At 38.8% G+C, this 20,717-nt stretch overlaps 1 protein-coding gene across 1 annotated transcript in view; it reads right to left on the bottom strand.

Moving 5' to 3' along the window:
• ZCCHC24 (zinc finger CCHC-type containing 24) overlaps nucleotides 1-20,717 on the bottom strand; it is a 106,518-nt gene that overhangs the window by 81,141 nt on the left and 4,660 nt on the right. The window contains exon 2 of the mRNA XM_014889482.2: nucleotides 8,691-8,891. Coding sequence (XP_014744968.1) covers nucleotides 8,691-8,891 — 201 coding nt within the window. The remainder of the gene's footprint in view (nucleotides 1-8,690; nucleotides 8,892-20,717) is intronic.

Here is a 20,717-nt window from a genome sequence, read left to right as displayed (position 1 = left end):
TGCTTTTTCAGCTGAACAACTTGTTGAAACATATTTTCCTAGAGAAAAATCCTTTGGAAAAAAAAGTTATTTGATTCATTTCTTAAATATAGATTAAATGAAACTACCTTTTTACAGAAAGTGTTTGTGCATGGCCATTTTGACAGGTGGTAAGTTTACGGGGGTCTTTTTCCATATTTGATGTTGTAATAAATGCCTGTTTGCTTCTACTTTTATGCTTTAGCAGTACTGTATTTTGCAAGAATATTTTATTTAAAAGCACAGTGAGGAAGGATTATGGTAGATATTAGAGCTGGGAGAGAGAGATCTTGCAGAACAGTGATCTTTTATTGCAGAGCATGAAAATTTAGCTAATTTTTATAAATCACCCCATGATTAAATTTGATGAGGGCATTGGGAAATCACCAAATCCAACCTCCTGCTCAAATAAGGACCAGCACTGAGTTCAGGTCAGGTTTACTATGACTTTGTCCAGTCAGATCTCAAATGCTTCCAAGCGTGAACGGAAATTCTATAACCTATATTTCACACTAAACCAAAATACTTTTATGAAGTGAGAAGAAATGAATCACTTAATTTTCCATTCTTCACTTCTTATCAGTGCAAATGAGGAATTGATAAACTAGTGTGGTTTGACCTGGTAGTTCTCTCCTTGCCTTATCTATAAATCAACTTGTGGAGGGCTGGAAACCAGACTTTACCTTCCCCCTCAAGAGGAATGCTCTCAGTACTAATTTCAAAGCCAAACACCTAATTATGGTTTATCAGGAGTTTTACTGCAAACTAAGCAAATACTAAATTGTTAGTAAACAGAGTTCATATTTAGACCAGTGCAATAGCTAATAACTCAGTCTACTTCAAAGGATTTTATAAAAGTCCCTCAGTGACTTGCACAGGATTTGGAGATCTGCCTTATTGTGCATGGATTTTAAATATAAATGATGCATGTTGAAGCTAGTGAATGGTAATATTAGCATGCAGATATGCAGTAGCAGAAACACAAGCCTGGGAGGTGCTTTGGGATGCTCTCCTCACTTGTCCCTGGACAGGATCACCAGTGCAAATCTTGATTTATGTTTACCTACACTGTTCTGAAAGAGATCAAGAGTACTTCAGGGCCTCACAGTTCAAGCAGCCTAGCTAAAGTCCAGTACTGGACTCATTCGTTGTGGCTGTGGAAAACAAACTGTGCCCTTCATGTGTGGCTTTCTACATATTTGTAAATTTTTAATGTGACTTTTTATGGGAACAACACTAGTTCTTCAGCCTTTCAACACAAGTCATGTTTCAGAGATCTCAAACTGATTTTTCTCCTTTCCACCCTGAATTTCTGTGCCCAGCCTGGGAGGCTTTATCAGTGCTGAAACCTTACTGACTTCAAATGCTGGGTATCCTTATGGTTTTGCATTTAAACAGTGATGTCGGGTGGATTTCCTGATATCCACCTTTCCTGATATCCAGCTGCCAGCTGGCTTGAAATTATCTAGATAGTGACTATGCAAATGAGATTCAAAGGTGAATAAAAAATAGTTGGAAAACCTCAGTGAAATGAAATCCCATTCTGTGGTGGATGATCCAACACCTGACACACATTGGTAACTATCACACAGGACCTGGGACTCCACTCCAGGACCACTGCAAAGACCAAGCAAGCATTGCTTTCTTGGAGTATTTGCCTTTATCACCTCTGTTTGCACTGCATTTCCCACAGGGATTAAAAAAACCCGTTTGAACTCATGTTAGTATATAAAGACTGAACCACAGTAATAATGGCTTAGTCATGGGCCTGAAGGAGGAGCTTGGGTTTGGCTGGACTTCCAGACTTTTGGGAATGTAATGTCAAGTTCTGTGCTAGACAGGAAAGGGGCACAGACACAATTTACTAGCTATTTTCTGTTTTCTTTTTCACTATCCAGCTGTTCTTACTTTGGTATGTTAGGGTTCAGTATCTTCTTTTCAAGCACAGATTTAATCAGAAAACTGGACATAAATGCCACATACTGTAGACACAGTTTTAAAACAAGAACTTTGGGAACATGCTCTCAAAACAGGGCTCTTCAGAAGCCCTCTACTCATGTACAGCTGAGTTATTTGACTCTGATAAATGGTTTGAATCCATGATATGCACAGCTTATTGAGAATCTCCAAAACACCAGACAGTGGCTTTTTTTTGATCTTTCAGACTCTTAAACAGTTTACATTTTCAGAGGTAAGATGGATGTGACCAATTTATAGCCCTCTATACTTTGGTTTCAAGATTTCTGCAAGTCTTCATAATAAAAGTAGAAATTATCTGAAAAAATATATTCAGCTAATCTTAGAAATGCTGAGAAAACTTGGCAGAGCTAAGTTCAAGCATATGAGAACAAAAATAATAGCCGACAATAAATTTTGTGGTATACTTAATATCATGGAGTTGTCAAAGTGGCTCCATGTGACAAAAAAAATAATTTAAAAAACCTTAGCCAAGTCCAAATCATCTACAATATTTCAATGCAGGTTCTCAATATAAAAAAAAAGAAATAAATTAAATTAGCATGTTGTGTATCAAGAGGACTCCTCAGAGCCTCACATTCATCCAGTATCTTGTAATGTGGAATTTTAGTACATGCGTAAGTATTTGCAGAATGAACACCTAAAAGCTACAATTTCTTATAGAACCATATGTAGGTGAAGAAATGGAGCCCTATACAAAATGGAGCAATGTACCTAAATGTATTTCAAAGCTAGAGAATGAAGGGGCTAGACATACAGACTTTTTTTCTGGAGTGCCATACATAGTTTGAAAACAATTACATATAGCAGAGATTTAACACCTTTTCCCTCCTTGTAATACAAATTTCCAGCACTGATCTTACTAACACCAGTGCTTCTGCACCACATGTAAGTTTAGCTGTCGGTTTTTTTTATTATATGTCTCATATTTTCATCTTTACCTCTGCAAGAAGAATACTAATTTTGGTGATTCAAATACTGCTTTATTTATATCAGGAATACTTCAGAAACTCTCTAGGCCAACAGAATTGGAGTATAAATAGGAGAGCCTGTACAGCACCAGATTAAATGCTACCAAGTATACTCTGATCAAAACCTATTGCGGAACCTGAACAATTGAGCCCATACAGGGTGTCAGATTCCTCCAAGAATGGGGAGATTAACCTCTCATCCTGTAACTGAGTAACAATAATGACATTTCACTCCATTCAATAGAGAAAAGACACATTTTTTTGGAGGCTGTCACACAATATCCAAAAACCTACTATAAAATGTAGCAACTGTCAATAACACTTTCAGAGTGAATGTTAGGATTTTCTAAGGTCTGTGAACCCCTTTAATTTCAGAGCCCTTTGAAATCTCACCTTTACTTTAAAAGGAAGACAAATTCCAACAAGTTTATGAGTTTTTCTGCTTTAAAAGAAAAACTAAGATTTTTGAGCTAAAAACCAGAAAGTTATTTTTTTCCCAATTTTGTAGAGATGCGAGTTGGTTCCTTGTTGCCATCTCAGTCAGCCTTTGGTACCTGGAGAAATCTCAGCTGTGAATTCCTTAAATGTTATGCACCTTTGAGATCCTTGCACAACCATAAGGCACAAGACAAATCAGATTAATGTTTCAGGCATGAGAGCTGCTCCAACCCTGCAGCCAAGTCGCTGCCTGCTGAGGCAGCTCTGCTGCCAAAGATCCATCCCCTCTATCTGACCACAGGGAGGGACAGCTTCAGGGCAGCGTGATCTGGCACACCAAGCTATGGACTAAGAAGAAAGAACTAAACTCAGCTTGACACTGATTTCTTCCACATCCTGCATGAAACCACAAAAGCAAATCTATGCAAACTCAAGCAGCCACAGCAATTACCTACTGCTCCCATTGACTTGAATTTGTGTTCTCAAGGCATTTCAGTTTTACAGGATCTGCTTCAAAGATCACTGTTGGCAGTGGAAAGACTCCCACTGTTGGCCACATTAATATGGACCATGCCATGCATTTCAGCCTCAGATTTAAACATGCAGTGCAAAAAGAGACTAAGAGTTTCCCAGTACATACATGTTTGCAGCAGTGTGTCTGTACTTCTGTGAGCATGCACATGGGATTTTCCTCTCTAAGTTCAATGTAAAATTGGGAAACACACTGTGCAACATTCCTGTGTCTCCCAGAAACTGGGATAAATAGTGGCAGTGCATGGGAATTTGACTGCAGAACAGTGATATTTGCCCATTTTATTTCCCCACCACATCACCATGAGGTAAGGGTTCCTTGCCTGTGCAGAAATTTACAGGAACTGTCAGAAAGGTTTTTTCAATGAGCTTGGCACTGGCACAGTATTTGAATACAGTTAGGACAGAGACATCAGGAGATGGAACTGGTGCTTGGCAGAACCACTAGGTAGAACAGTTAGAAAATTCTGAATATAGAGATGCTTTGCAGGAGCTCTAAGCTTGGACTTCTGTTGCTGCTTATGAAATTAACAACTGGAATGACATAAGCAATAAATGAGATCCAGGATTTGGGTATTTACTTTCCTAAGTAGGTTTTTCAAAAATGTCAAAGATTCAATCACTCAGCAACATCTTAGAATGTGAACTAGGTGCTTTATTCACAAATGTCCACATAGACTGTATCTAATGCCATACCCCATTATTCTATACTTCTTGCATATTAAACTTATATGACAGGTCCGAGTTTAGGTTGATGACATCATGGAAGAGTAGTCATGTCAATAACATTCTTACAACTTAAAGGAGCAAGATTCATTTTGTATAGGCCACACTTGGTACAAAGGAACTCACTGTTTATATTTTATAGGATTTAAAAATAAAGATATAATGGGTGAAAAGAGACAATGTAACTTTTTTAAAAGGTCTTCTAATAATTTCTACACCTGGTGTATTAAAAAATGTCATAAAGAATCATGTATCTTTAATATTACTGGCCCAGAACTCATTATTTTTTTCCTGGTAAGGGAAAAAAGCTCCTATGGACACCAGGCATAGCTACAGTACCTTTGGGTACACAAATAAGTATACAAAGTTTTGACAGATATATATATATATATATATATATATATATATATATAAATTCATATATCATACAATCAACCATTAGTAAAGCAGATAGGAACAGTACTCTCATTCCTTACTTTCCTTGCTATTTAAAGAGAAAGATCTTGTTTATTTTTTATGGTACTGTCAACAATAATTTAAGAGCAGTGCTATATTAAGAACACTGCTTTTAACCTTTATTCTCTATACATTTTTCGCTTCATTCAAGTCAATGAGAATTCTATATGTGCAAGAACATCAGAGAAGCACCAGTAAGATGTTATTGTCTAAGCCACTGAAACTCACAGATTAGTTTTGGAAAAAATGTAGGTATGCTATAAAAATGATACTAATGATAAGTGCTGGGGTTTTTATAGGCATAATTATTGCAACAAACAGCTTTTTGCAAATGTAGGCAAACTGGAAATGATGAATCACAATCATAACATTGCTCTTACTTCTGGTAGTTTCTTAAACAGAGAAAAACACTTTCTATTGCTATGTATGACACAAACTACATGGTAAAATAATAGAAGTCTGCTAAATCCCATTTCAATTTTCAAACAGATAGTTGTGGACACAATATTAGACAAATTGCAGATACCTGAGGTACTTAAATACTAAAGGTGACATATGATCATCACTTAAGATCTAAATCTGAACTGATACATGCATTTTCATCAACTTTTACAACAACAGAAAAAGAATGTATCTTTTCAGTGGTAGTAGCAGGCAGAATTAAGGGAGGATATTAAGTCCGAAAGTTGTTACACAATTTCTTTGCTATGCAGAAAAAAGTTAATAAAACACCCCATTTCAAAATGTGTTTCTTATTAGGCAGTTTCATAAAAACAAAAGAAAAACACTGTATGATTTACTGATATTCATTTTGTCCAGATCAGATTAGTTTATCTCTTTTCTCTATCCAGGTTTAAGTACTTTAAAAACACACGGCTACAGCCCGTTTTTTGAATTATTTGCTAAACAACTTTTATTTTTGACAGCATTAGCAAAACCAAGCATCAAAACCTAAGATATTAAGCACTGCATATAATGTTCAAATTAAGAAATCAGTTATTGTCAAAAGCAGTGGTTACAAATGGGGACTTTATGACAAAAGCCTGATCCTGCCATTAGTGTTCCCTTCTTGAGCACAATGTTTTCAAGGTTTTGAACATATCTTGTGTACACAGGGTCATCTTCTTTAGAACTGTCCTCAAACTCGGATTACAAAAGGAAAGTGTGTATGTTCCTGTGAGTGCTTAACTCTGCTTTTTCTCAAGAAAGCACTTGCTGATTAAAACAGAAAGCACTTGCCTGTGTTAGAAGAAATCTCCAGTTAAGCAGAATCAATTTCATATCACCTGTCCCTTAACTAACATAAACAGAAACATGCACACACAGCAGAAGGCACTGACAAGCTCTGCTCTGCGATGCCACATGTACGTGTTGTCGTGCATGTGCAAGGAGGTGAAAAGCACCAGAGAGCAGCCATGAGAAGGACAGGGGAACAGAGGGTCTGTGTACTTTTTGTGAAGAAACCGAGAAAACCTGGCTTGGTTAGCTCTACAGAAAGAATGCTGAGAGAGGATATGATTGAATGCTGAGAGAGGATATGATTGCAGTCTATTAATACATCCTGAGATAAACACCAGGGAGGGATAAGAGCTATTTCAGTGGAGGACAATGTTGGCAGGAGAACAAATGACTATAAAGTAGCCGTGAGTTACACTCATCCTAGAAATTGGAAGATTTCTAGTTAGGAGAGGACTGAGGTTCTGGAGTAGCTTCCCACACCAGCAGCAGCAAGGACAAAATACTGAAATGCTTCTCAAGTAAAACCTGATCAGTTTTCAGAAGAGGCCATATGATAAGGCTGTCTGCAACCATAGATCACATGTGGTGAGCGAGCAGATGTTTCCCTGTCCTGTGTTTCTTTACTCATTCCTCCCAAACTCACAGAGTATGCCAGTAGGAAATCTTCCCACTTCCTGGTTCACAGAGAAATTGAAGACTTTACAAATGAAATCTGAAAAAAAATTATACAGGATGTGCAATTTAAGAGAATTAGTGTTCCTACACAATCCTTAATTGTTCATATCTCCTGGATTTCTGTGTGTGTGTCTTCAATTTTCAACATGTTTAATCCCTAGTGCCTCAAACCATAAAAATACCTATGAAATAAACAATACATAGCTGGTCCAACACTGACACATTCACTTGGAACCATCTGTGTGAGTTGCAGCTTGCACATACTGACTGTCAAGAGACTTGTTGCATTCATTTGGTTTCTGACACAGCCTGGCAAAGCACAGCCATCTCCCCCAGTCCAGCAGTTTCTCACTCTGCCACATATTTAGGAGTTGGAGTTTCAGTCCTCTCGCTAAGTAATGTATGCTATTACATGATTCTATCTTTACATTCTTCTGTAACATGCTAAATTAAGTAGATTAAACACTGAAGTATATAAACCAGAGTACTTTTGATCTCCTAGCAAATAAAATTTCATGCTTTTTTCCTACAGAAAATTCTTACTCAACCTAGATCAAAATAAGAACAAGTAAGACTATTTGCAAGTGCCACACCCAAGACTGCAAACATACTTTATCACTTTCACTGTATATCTTTCATTAATTCTAATGAAAGCTCTGGAATTAAAGTTAGTCTATGCATAACAGCAAGAGGAATACACTCAAAGCTCATCTGATGTTAGACTTGATTTCATGCTGACCTTGCTCTGCTGACAGATGTTTTTCTGCCTGTATTTTGTTTATAAATGTCTGACATCCTCAATAGCAAATTAACTGTAGTTAATTTCATGCAGATTAATTCTGCTGAAAGTCACACAATAAGAGGCTAGGAGGTTAAAGTCATAATGAAGTGGATGCTGGTAAAGTCCACATCTGTGTTTTTAGAGTATTGGCAGCATTTTAATTTCCTTGGGATTTCACATAGGATGTTGTTGAAATTGTGGAAGTTTAAGCCAGCAACATAACTGCATCTAGCTGAAACTTGAGAAAATTAAGAAACCTGGTACACTGTGCTTGGGAGCCTCTGGAAAAAAATCCAAATTGTAGATTGGCGAGTGGTTTTAGCGCACACTACTTTATACCTCTTCTTGAAGGAAATATATATTGCCAGCTTTGCCACTACAGAAAAGTTCTAGGAGTCAAAGACCATCACATTTTGTGAACTACAGGAAACTTCTTCTGTAGGACAAAAAAGATTTTGCACCCAAAATACTGGAGCCTGTGTTGCTGCAACACTGATTCATAGTTCTCTTTGAATGCAACAATTTCTTCTTTAGCATATGTAACTTGTCATATTAAGAGCCATTGCCAAACTGACTACACAGAGTGCTGCCAGAAAATTACAGAGTAGCCATTTTTAAAGTTACCAGAATCTACTTAGCCCTATGCCTAGATTAATGTCTTCTGTAATACTTGCAAGGCAAATGAAATAGTGTACTTTGTCCATAAGCATTGTGATAAACAATATATTAAAAGAACACATGGCTAGCTTGGCACTTTGTCAAGATACTTCTACAGTGCTACTCACTCTAAAGTATTTCAGCCAAATTCTGTGTTGCTAAATCAAGGAATGAGAAAGATCTTGATGCAGATTTTTTTCAGGTTATTATATATTACTTACCTGGGGGCAGTCTTTGATGTAGTGTCCCTTGTTAAAGCAGAGGTGGCACAGGTAGTTAGGAGGTGGCCTCTTGCTGGGTTTTCTGGCTTCTGAAGAAAGGGATAGGTCAGAGAAATGCTCAGTGAGAGAGCTTAACCCATCCACAATGTTATTAAGTGAGCCATAAGGTGATGCACTCTTGTAGAGACTGCTGCTCAGAGCCTGCAAAAGAAAACAAATAAGTCACATGCAACACAGTTCTGTATTAAGGATTGTTCTGAGGGAGATCTGAATAGAGGCTAGATAACAATAGCAGGGAAAAAAAAGTTATTCTTTTTTTCTTAGGAACACAGCTGCATATTTGAGGGGAGCAATATACAGGTTATTGATAAAGAGGTTTCATGATGGCAGTGCAATGGAGCTGGTCACCCCACTGCTGAGGAAATTATTGAGCTTCCCATGGTTCTCTTAGTCCAACCTTCCCACCAAGCAATGACTGCTTTCTTGTGTTTGACCATAATGCATTCATAGTAGAGTTAGATTATGCAGGCAAAAAGCTGAAAGAACAACTCACAAAACAGAACCCTTTTGTGTCCAAAACTACTTACACAGAGAATACTGAAGTCAGGGAAAGGAAAAGAACACCAAGAAAAATGCAAAGTAACTCCCACTTTCCAATCTGATTAATCAGACAGTCAGCACAGAGGCCCATGTTCAAATAATAAGAAGCACTGAGATCTACATCTGGTTTGGATTTTCCAAGGGAGAACTTGCTGTGATTTAAACATTTCCTGATAAACAGTAAATACCTAGGTTTTGTACTTCACCTCAATAGAATCTTCACTCTCAGAATCTGCAAGCCAAAATCAGTAGCTCCTAATTTGCTATTCAGTAGCTTTAGTACAGCAGGAAACCCATCAACACCTAAATAGGTATTTTCCCTAATGGAGATAACAAGGATTAATTCACTTCAACTGCTTAAGGTCCAAAAGAAACTGCATAATGGAGTTCAAAAAGAAAATTAAAACTCTTTTAAAAATTAACATAATAATGAATTACTCTAGATGGTGTTTCCACCTTAGGTCTGCAGTGCTATGCTCATGTAATTCTCCTGGCATCAGAGAATTACTGCTGGCTTATGGAAAAGTGAGATAAGAAGAGGTCCAATCTGTGCCTCTATGCTTTAATTCTATTGAATTAGAATATTTCAATGGGGTCTTTATATGTGTTTTCATATGTTTATACATGTTATATATATTTTGAAGACATGCACTGAAATTGATTTAGAGTTTGTGAAATAAATCTGAAATTGAAATTAAATTAATTTCAGAGATCTCAAACATTCAGGGTGCCTGCAAAGTGAATGCTTTCTGGGTGACAATTGCATACCAAAAAAAATCATATTAAAGCTCTAGCCACAAGTACCTGGGTGAGACCTGACTATCCCTGAGTTCCATCCCACCACAGATGGTGTACACTGCACAGAAAAATGCAGCCTAATAATCTGCTTCACCCACTTGCACTGTAGTCAAACACAACGTACTGAACTCCACTGACCCCTCTTGCAAAGCTGAAGCTGGTGCACAGCAGCAGGATCAATTCAGGAGGTCGCAGAGTGGAATCTGATCTCACATGGGATTTCACATATGCCCTGGGACTAAAACATCCTGTGTAACATAGTTCTGTGCTGTGCAAGATTATGTGGCTGAGAGGAGAATCAGCCACTTTGTTTCAGGGGTTAAAGCCACAGATTTTAAAAGGAAAAGGTATTTCATAAACAAATAAAAAGATTTTAGCTGCTTTAGCCATCAAGCAACCAAAGATACCTCCAACAGTCACTGGAATTTATTTCCAGGATTTATTGGATGCTATTGGAATGAGAAATTCTTGGCATCAAATTTTGAAAAGGAAGGGGAAGTGCTGTGGATGCCAAAATAGTATTAATTAAGGGTCTTCAAGAAGTTCTTGTCTCCCTAGGAGCCACTTTCTCTTATATACACTTGGAAAAACATAAAATCTTTCTTTTTAAGAGATCCTCTTGCCAAGAGATTCTTAAAGTACTTCACCTGCATTACAACCATTAGTAACTTTGCAAGTTCCTTATTATCTGATTTTATAGAAGAGTAAAAGTATGGAAACAGAACGTTTGAAGTCGCAAATTCTTTACCTATTGCCAAAATCTGGAATACCTTCTGGGGGTGCAGAGTAACTCCTGCCCATCAGGATGTTGCTATTTTTGCCCCTGGGGATAACTCAGTAACAAACCAAAACATATCTATCTGTTACCTACAATGGGCTTTGAATTGGACACATGGCATGCAGCGATGACAGTTTTCTTTCCTACACATCCTTTACCCTGAGCTATTGCCCTCATTAAAAGGGAGCAATTTGGAACCACAGCTGGGTATTATGTAACTCACTCCTCCAACAACCCTTCCTGCCACGTTTCAGGTCAATACTGAAAAACAAGGTGGCTCACTCTGGCAGCAAACCTTCACAAACCTTTGTTTCATCCGTGGCAGCCAGAAGCTGTGTGAGAGGCTAGGATCCTATGGGACTATGGGCTGCACTGATGCTAAATCATACCCTTAGCAGCCACCAATGGTTCTGTGGCCAAAGAGTGGCACACGGCTCTCAAAGAGGCCACCTGGTTCAGCTGGCAAGGCACTTGTGCAATGCATGCCACAGCTGGACATGGCAAAACATTCAGTTCACACATGGCACCGAGAATACTAATATATTATTATAATTATATCATCATCTATAATCCTCTTGAGGCCCAGTGTTAAAAAGGGAAGAAACAAATATAACATCCCAGAACATGACAGTAAAGGAGAAGATGGGCATTGCTGCTGTAACTGGTACTTCGAAGAACAATGCATTGCTTTGGAAAATGCCTAGAGGATCCCAAGGTGCAGCCCATCCCTCTGGGTATAGTCAGGCAAACCGATTCAGCAGTTCCTGCCAATCTGACCTGGAAAATGGGTCTCAAATCTGTTTGACTCAAAGTCAATGTGAAAAACACATCAATCTGGCACTTGAAAGTTGCTATAAAGAGCACCAGCACAAATGGTGCTACATCCTGTTTCTCGCTCTGGAAATCTCTAGCTCTTCAGAGATGAGGAAATAAGCCATTCCCAAAAGCCAAGTTATATAATAAGGGTGGTTAATGGGAAAGTTCATCCCGGCCCCTGGAATCAAATAGTGAAAGCTTAGGGCTTGTAATGAATGTGATGAAATGGTGATTGACTCCATTTTGTCATTGTAAAAGACAAGGGGTGAATAAATATTGCTGAGATACATAAAACAGTTTGGTTTGGTTTTTTTTTTTTCTTTCTGAGGCACTCAATTGAGCAGAACAGCAATTCAGCCCTTACTAAGTGTTTGCACTGCTGCAAAGAGGGTTTTTAAGACGGGTTTTGAATAAAAACTTTGAATTAGCTTCACACCAAAAGGGGATGTCCAGGGGGGTGATTAGAGTGCCAGGGAGAGTGTTGATGGCCTCAGACAGAAAATAGAGAGGAAGAAAGAAATGCATTCTGACTCACTCTTGTCTCAAGTGTATTAGTACTCATCTGGGAGCAGGGAGACTGCTCCTCTCATGAATTCCACCAAAAGCAATGACTGCTCTGAGTTCACAATGCAACACCAGCAAAGCCAACCTATTCCTTTAAACGGTAGACAATAGTACCTCTCAAATAGTCTCGTTTTGAGCTTGAACGGGAGAGAAAGGATTTGGCAGTGAAAGGGTTAGTGTTCTCAAGGCGCCTGAAGGACCACACTCCACGTCCTAATTACAAGGCTCATCAGCCCAGCTGCAATGAATTCAGGATTTCCTTATCTTGCCATACCGGGGGGATGGGGAACCTGGTGGTAAAACTTAGAAACTGCCTTAGTGGGAGGTTCAAGCTGATAATGTAAGTTTGTCTGTTTGTTTTTTCCTTCCTGTGAAACTCGTTGATTTAATTGAATGTAGAACCAAACTGAAAATCTTGTATTTTCCAAAAGTAACCTCTCTGCTAGGTAGATCTTGAAACTGTTGGTGGTGATGGGAAGCAAAGTTCCCTTTGTTATTTGTTTGCTCAGTGTTTCCAGTTAAAGGGCACGTAATCTGTAAGGCTGCAGTGTGGTCCTTTGTGAGAGAGGCATCTATTGTCTTCTATAGCTTCCTCACTCTGATTTCCAGTTGGGTAACAAATGTGAGTGACTCAGGAGTTCCAGTATCTAATTCACCTCTAACATATTCCTACTTACATGAATGATTGGCTAATGCTCTTGATTCATTCCCTTGGCTGCATCCCAGCCCTCCAGAAACATCTTTTGGGACTGATGTGTCAAGAGATTGAAAATGGAACCCCGAAACACTGGCCTTATCTCTTTAGTTTCTTTTTTTTGCAACAGTATAATCTTAAGAAGAAAGACAACTGTGGTGAATATGCAATGAAACATTGAAACAAATGAGAGACAAGTCTTACTTGCCAAATTTCCCTTTGGTATGTACAGCTACTGCTTTACATATAAAGGTATTTTTTTAACAGGGCCCAGAAAGCACAAGAACCTCTCAATTATGAATTTATGTCTGAGCATCTACCAGACCAGCTGTTATTAATAAGCAATGGAAAATTGTTTATATGTGAATAGTATCTTCTTATTAGGTATAGATTGGAAAAGAGAGGCATATCTGGAAAAAACAGTTTCTGTTCCAAATTAATTTTGTGGTTGCTGCACCTTTAAGGCAGTGATAAAGATGAACATATCCACCAGTTACATAAAGCTAGAACGATTTGTGCTGGTTGATGGGGGCTGTATCTGGCCAGTGCATCTGTATGATGCTCTAGAAGTTAGTATGACTTGTTGATATTTGTGGATCTCTCCTCATTTGTAGTAATTGCACGTACTGAACTGCACTTCAGTGTTCCTACAACCTAGTCCAGTCATCAATGCTTCCACAACACGAAGTAGTCTATAATTGAAAAATGATCAGCAAAGAATTTTTGATGACTTATTTTTGCATTAGTGTGCTCCTGACCTAATAAAGCAAACAAAAACAAAGCAGTCTTAATGGACAGTTAAGTTTAAGTCAACAGACACCATGGCTGTTTGAAGTTTGTAGGAAAAGAAAGTAGAATTTCCCTGTAATCAGTATGGAAAAAATAACGTTTTCATACATTATAAATGGTAAATATTGTAAGTATTTTCCAGTCTGTATGACAGTAACCAGACCAGCCATGCTATTCATTAGCCCTGCACCAAAATATCAAAAAGTGCTAAAGTTATCAGCTTGGATTTTCACAAAGATAAGAACCGAGTGGTCCCTGTGCTATGTTATGGATAAAACAGTAGGATAGACAAGTCATTGCCCTCACTTAGTTGCTACTTTCATGTTGGAGGAGAGGGAAATCTGAGCTACTCAAACAGTAATTCATTAATTCAGTATGTGTAATATACAAAACTTAACCCGAGGGCCTAGAGCTGTCTTATTTGCAAGTGTCCTAAGGCTTGCTTTTGATGTGGGCTTTATCACGGGGCCATGCAGTATGTGTGAAAGCACAACAGTTGCACCAGAAGACAACCATGATTGGAGAAGAGCACTTCAAATCTATGACTTCTGTGCTTCAGTTCTTTGTAAGTGGTTAAAACAGTTCCCTGTTTTTGTCCCCAAAGAAAACATCCAATGCAGAATCACAGAATGGAATCATGGAATTGTTTAGATTGGAAAAGACCCTTAAGATCATCATCAATGTTTATGGCCAACCTCAAAGCCTTCTGAAAACAGAGGGCTTAAATGAAAATACTGTAATAAATTTAGTTGTATTAATTTGAGCCAGAAGAAATAGAGAAGTTTAATTACCAAGACTGAACTGGAAAACCTCAAAAACTGCTCCTGTATGGCTTGTGTCTGCTTTAGCTCCTCTGATAAAATGGATACTTTTACAAAAAAACAGCTTAAGAGTTTGTTCAGTAACATTTTATCATTGGAAAACTGAAAGCCAAGCTCATCACTCAGTAAAGAAAATGTTTGCCTGGAGCAAGAAAAAAAAGACTCAGGTTTCTGTTTCCTTCTGAAGTCAACTCTTAAGTCAGCTGTCAAAAAAATCTGGTCTTTGGCCTGACTTTTAGTAAAATCTGAATTACTCAAGTTCTCATATAAAACCACAGATAAATGTAAATTAGCCAAGTAAACCTTAATGGATTTCTGGCTAGTTAGACTAGCCAAGTATACCTTAATCCATCCTTCTTCTGTGCGGGACTTTAGACCAATACATATTTATGTAAAGCTAACACTAATGTCTACTTCTGAATATTTTGAGACAGATGGCACTAGGCCTTTCCTTCTGCAGAAACAATATCTGAAGGATAAAGCTACAAACGCAGGGTGACCCGCCAGTGGTTGTGAAGCAAGTCATCAAAGGGTGATCAATCTTCAATCCAGCATGTAGATCTCTCCAACCTAGTTATTCCAAATCTGACAGCTCAGCTGGCTGAGCTTTCTCAGGTTGTAATTGCTGAGACTCTGCAAACAGCAAGTGGGTGCTGCAAGTGCTCTGTGCATGACTGGTGTGAGCCTTCAATCACAGCAAGGCTGGAGAGCAGCACACGCCACCAACCCCGCTTTACTTTAGACCTGTTGGTCTTTAACACTTGGATCCACAGCTTTCAATGAGTTTCTCAGAACTTAAAAAAATCCTGCTCCCTATGCATTGTACAGTGGTAAAGTTATGCTGACAGTTCAGGAATTGCTCACTCACCATCTCCAGGTTTGCTGGAGCTCAGGTATGCTTTTTGGCTTTCTGCTAGTAGTGTGATCCTCCTTATTTCATCCTTGGGGAAGGTTTGTGTGGCTATCAGGGAGGATACTCCTTTTTCACAATGTACAGGGACCTCACAAAAGGCTTTTATAGGCAGATGTGGGAGATGACAGAGATTTGCTCTGATCAGAGGCGTGCAGTCTAGAAGGAACTTTTAAGTCTTGCACCAAGTTCTGCAGGGTTCCTTCTCATCTGCTGAATGCCCAACAACTGCCCACTTCTCTCAAAGAGAAGCTCTAACACATGAGCACTGTTTTAGGGGCAACAGAGACCATCCACGTTGTGAATTACTTTAACACATCCCCCAGGAGCCCTGGAGTGCTGGGCTGTCCCTGCCTGCCTACAGCCGGGTCTCCCTGACCTTTGGGGAGAGGCCATGGTGGGGGAGGGCCCTGCCAGCCCCTCTGTCCCTCTGTCACCTCACACTGCCCAAAACAAGGCCCTTGGGTCAGGACAGGGCTCTCGGCGAGGAGGAGGAGGAGGTCATGAAGGCTGTATAGCATGAAGTGAGGAGACAAAGGGGTGGACATGTTTTGATCCCTGCACTTTCTGTTAACATCTCTGCTTCCTGCAGGAAATCTTGTCTCAATCTGACCTGCAGTCTGAAAAACAAGAGTCGAGTTTCCTCTCATTTGGTAGGTCTTTTGACACTCCAAACGCAAGAAAAATAACACCCGGAAATAGATATGTGCCTGTTGGAGACACACTTAGGAAAGCATTTACCTCCTGTGCTGCTCTTGTATGATGAAAGGTTTCGCTAAGAAATGTCCATTTTGGGTTAAACAGAACTCTAAGTCTGAGACAGTTTTGTTTATATCATTTACATTCAGTAATGCCTTCTTGGCACAGAAACTTCTGCGATGGCTGCCAAAGTTTAAAAGAGGCAAAGCTAAGGTCGCTGTCAGAGGTAGGAACAATACATCATCTGCCCAGAACGGGCCCCTCGCAATGCGCTCAGGGCCTCAGCTCCTGCACTCACGGGGACACAAAAACTTGTATTAAATTGAATATAGTGAGGAAAATAAATTATTTCTATGTACTAAATGACAGGCTGGAATTTCATTTTGGGACTCCAGCTTTTAGATAGTTTTATCTGCATTTAAAGCTACCCTCTTAATCAACTGTGATACAGCACAGCTTGAAGTGTGATCTCAGCAAGCAAACCTAAAACATCACAATCTGCTTCAGATAAATTTTAAAATAACAACTGAGAAATCTCGTTTCAGAGTAGATTTGAGGCTTTTTTTTCTTCCCATGCTGTGACTGTTAGAGGAATGAATCTATTATTCTACTAATTTCAGCTGCAATGTATGTTGGAGAAAGATGGTTATATAAGAACACTTCTGTATTTCAAGGATCACTGATACTCAAACTCTCTTAAAAACTCTTGCTAGTCCTATATTTTCAGGGTGCAGTGACTGATCCTTTGCTTTCCTTTCAATCACAAGAATCCACAGCCCTAATAACTACTTACAAAATAGTTGCCTAGCAGGCTCTCTTAGTGTGAAGAGATATAGGCTGCAACTCCCCTGCAAAAATCACTGAGACACCTGGAACTCCTAGAAGCACAAGAAATCTATGAGAGTAAAGTGATCCCCTTAAAGTATTTGCTTGGTTGGCAGTTAGCTGGATGAGATGTAAATACGGATTTCCAGGTACCCACAATCCTTCTATGGGATCCTTCTAATCCTTCTAGGGCACTGCACTTGTGTTCATTGAAAAGAGACACCAAATCCTGCCACATGCAGGGAGTAGCTGTGAGTGGCCAGTTAATATAGCAGGAATTTATCTCTCCATATGAGCTCAAGTCCTGGATCATGAGGGCATTTGCTATTCTTCCAACTAAATTTGTTGAAACACAAAATGTATTTCTTAAGAAACAGGCTTGGAAGACCAGGCAGCAGTTGAAAGAGCAAAGAAAAAGGGTCTACATGAGGAGTCTCCTTAAAACTGCTCTAATGCAAAGTATTGGACTTGTTACTATTTGCTTACACCAAAATACACGACAGAAAGTAAGCAGCTAGGCTTGTGATATGTTAAAACTTAAAACCCACCAAAACTCCCCACAGCTGTGCTGGCCTGGCTAGGCAATGAGGAACATGGAGAAAGCCTAGGACTTGTAACCTTGCATTTTTTCTGCTTTCCTCAAGTGAATCTGTCTATAATTTTAGATTCTACTTTTAGTAGATCACAAATCGTTTGCTATGGTTCTGAGAATAAGAATTGACCTGTAGGAAAAATGAAGTAATCCAAGTTTTTACACTTATGAAATACTGTCTGTCTGAATTATGTCAGCATTACTGTTAGATTTGAATAGCTTTGTAAAATTTAATTAGTTGCTTTGATCTATTATAATTACTCTGGAACCCACACAGAACCTAAGTAAACCATGAGGAAAAGACTTAGATTCTCTCAACTTAATTTAATAATTTCATTGTGGCTTTCTAAAAGAGGAGGAGCAATTCCAGAGGGTAGTGAAATGGGCATCAGGCTGTTGGCAATTTTTCCGGGGGAAAGAAACTGGAGAGAGGTACAGGTATTAATTGTGAGACTTATTTAGTCTGTTCTGAAAATGGAAGGTGATACCCAGTACTGCTTTTTAGGTAGTATTTATACGTAAGCATCTAATTTGGGTAACAGGATACAGCTGCTTTTGTTTCTGTGCAAATACCTATTATCAGAATTGTATGATTCTGCTTTGTAGTATCTGTGCCTGCACCTTTTGGCAATTGCACTGTGTCATTATTTTTCATGCTGCTTATAGCAGTATGGAAAAGATTCTCTGATCTTAGATTTAAATTACAGGTAAATCGTGTTTCAAAGTCCTTTTATGGTGCATTTAAACTCTGATCTAGAAAACCTTCCTTGGCATTAATCCTCACCTAGCATCTGTCAGTAAAATGCAATCTTTTCTTCTTGTCAATTACCAAAGTAACAGGACCATCGCTACAAGTTGTTACCTATCTTGTACAAGTACACAAAATCCCCCAAACAAAACAATAAAATCAAAAAGGCGTGGGGGGAAGAGGGGGAATTTGCTTTGGGATAAAAGCAGTTTAGTACACATCTTGGTTATCTAATTCATTCCATACACTTCATAAATTAATATATTGATTCAAGTCAGACTCGGTTGTCTGATCATCTGTGCAGTTCACTGGAGAAGGATGTTCCTTTTCTGTTCTGAATAACTGAGTCTGTGTCTGCAGAGCAAAAGAGGAGTGGATGAGAAATCATTACCCAACACACAGTTACATCACCCCTTTGTTTGGGTGCTTTGGCATGGAAGGCACTGTAAACGCATAAAATAACTGTAAATGAAGGCTCTGTGTATAAAATATAATTGTAACAAGAATTCTACATCCTTTTACCTCTAATTATAGGTTGGTGTGTTTTTCTTTTCTATATACTGCCTGACAGATTTTTGTCAAGATGTGGCTGTATTTGTGAGGCAGAAAAAGCATGCCAGTGCTTCTCTCAATGAGGAGTTTGCATAGATATAAAATCCCAAGAGATTTAAAAGAATTGGCAATGATCTTCAGCTAATCAGGAATAATAAATATAATTGGTCTATTTTCTATTGCTTGATTTTATTTTTTTTCCAAGCTATTAAAAAGAAATCAATAGTAAAGCAGAAAGCCCATATTCTTCTTCCTGAAGACCTGATTTACTTTCAGCAATTAATATTTTAGTTTTTGCCAGCTTTCCAAGCGTGGTTCTGATTGTGATGTGAAAGCAAGTAGCTGCAGGTTATTATGGTGGATAATACTTTCACTGTAAATAAACTAAAGCCCAGGTGTAAGTCATGTTTGAGTTAGTTAAAGCTCGAGGTAGGGCAGGTGTGCTGCAGAGCTACCCCAGCGTTTGCTGGGGGCAGGGGCAGCTTGTGGGTAAGGACACGACACAAGAGGCTCTGGCTGTTGGAGTAAATTCAACACATTTTCTTCTTACTGCTGGGAACTTTCTTAGTCATGTAAGGAAACCAGATTAAAAGCAACGTAATTGTATTTAGAACACTTTCTTTGGTGAACTAAATTTGGCTCTTGTGCATTTCTTCCTGCAATCAAATTGCTATTAGGTAATTCAGCCTAAGTGTTGAGAGTAAGAAGAGAATCTGCTACATGCAGTACTGTCCACCTACCAAAACACACACAAACAAAACGCTTAATCCTGGACTATAGAGAAGCCTAAAGACATACCTAGGTGATACAAATGGAAGAGTGTAATTTGGATAATAATTTGAATTACACACTTTTTATGCAAGATATGGATCTTATTATCAGACTCCACTTCCTACAGTACATTCACATGTGGGGTCTTTATTTCCCTGGCAAATGTGGGTGTTTTCCAAAGACTACAGAAGTAGCAAAGCAGGAGGCCACAGCTGCAGAGATAAGGACAGGGAGCAAAAGAGAACGCTTATAGACACAAACTCCTGCATTTTTGCATTTGAAAGCATATGTCCAATTGGAATTAGGAACAGAATAGTTGTTAGCTCAGATACCTGTAATAGGGTCTAAGATTTCGAGAGCAGGGTACAGTGGGCTGTGAAAGCTGTACTTTGTGTGCTGAGGCAGTGTCATCAAAAGGGCTCTGGAACTGGCTGTGTTGGGAGGACAGAGCCTGGTGCTGCCAACATCTCCAAATGCACATTGTCCTCCGATTAACATAGGAGATTCAGCTCCCTGGAATCTCCTATGAGGACTAATGTGAGAATTGACATTTAACTTCCTGAGAAGCATTTTGGAATTACCTGTCTGGCACTTTTAAGTAGCCACAAAATATCGCTGGTGTACAATCATCCTGGGGCAGAGAGCACAAGTTTCTGCAACAGAGGAATTGTTATGCTAGTGCCCTTCCAATAAAATTTGGAGAAGGTTAAGGGCACTCCAGTGTTGGTACTTACACAAAGAATAGTGACAAAAAATGAAAATAAAAATAAATAAATCAAATAATAATCATTATTATTAAAGGACACTTTTAGGTACTGTAGACTGTCCTACTCTGTCAGTCTGTAGCTGAGAAAGCAAGAAGTCCTCACTTGAGTGCTTAGCACATTAAGCACCCTGTGGATCAAAAACATGCTCTGTTAGAATAACTTATAAAGTAAAACAAAATTACACAAACTGGACATGTTTTGGAGCATATAGAAATTTCTGCAAACCTGCATCTTGGAGTTTGCCTGCAGACCATACTAGTTGTGAGCAGCCTCTTAGAAGGCATTTTGTTTTTACTTTTAAAT

The sequence above is a fragment of the Sturnus vulgaris genome, chromosome 8 (assembly GCF_052056855.1).
Source record: "Sturnus vulgaris isolate bStuVul1 chromosome 8, bStuVul1.hap1, whole genome shotgun sequence".
Taxonomy (NCBI): Eukaryota; Metazoa; Chordata; class Aves; order Passeriformes; family Sturnidae; genus Sturnus; species Sturnus vulgaris.
Note: the sequence above shows the minus strand (reverse complement) of the source record. Positions and strands in the feature narration are given on the sequence as shown.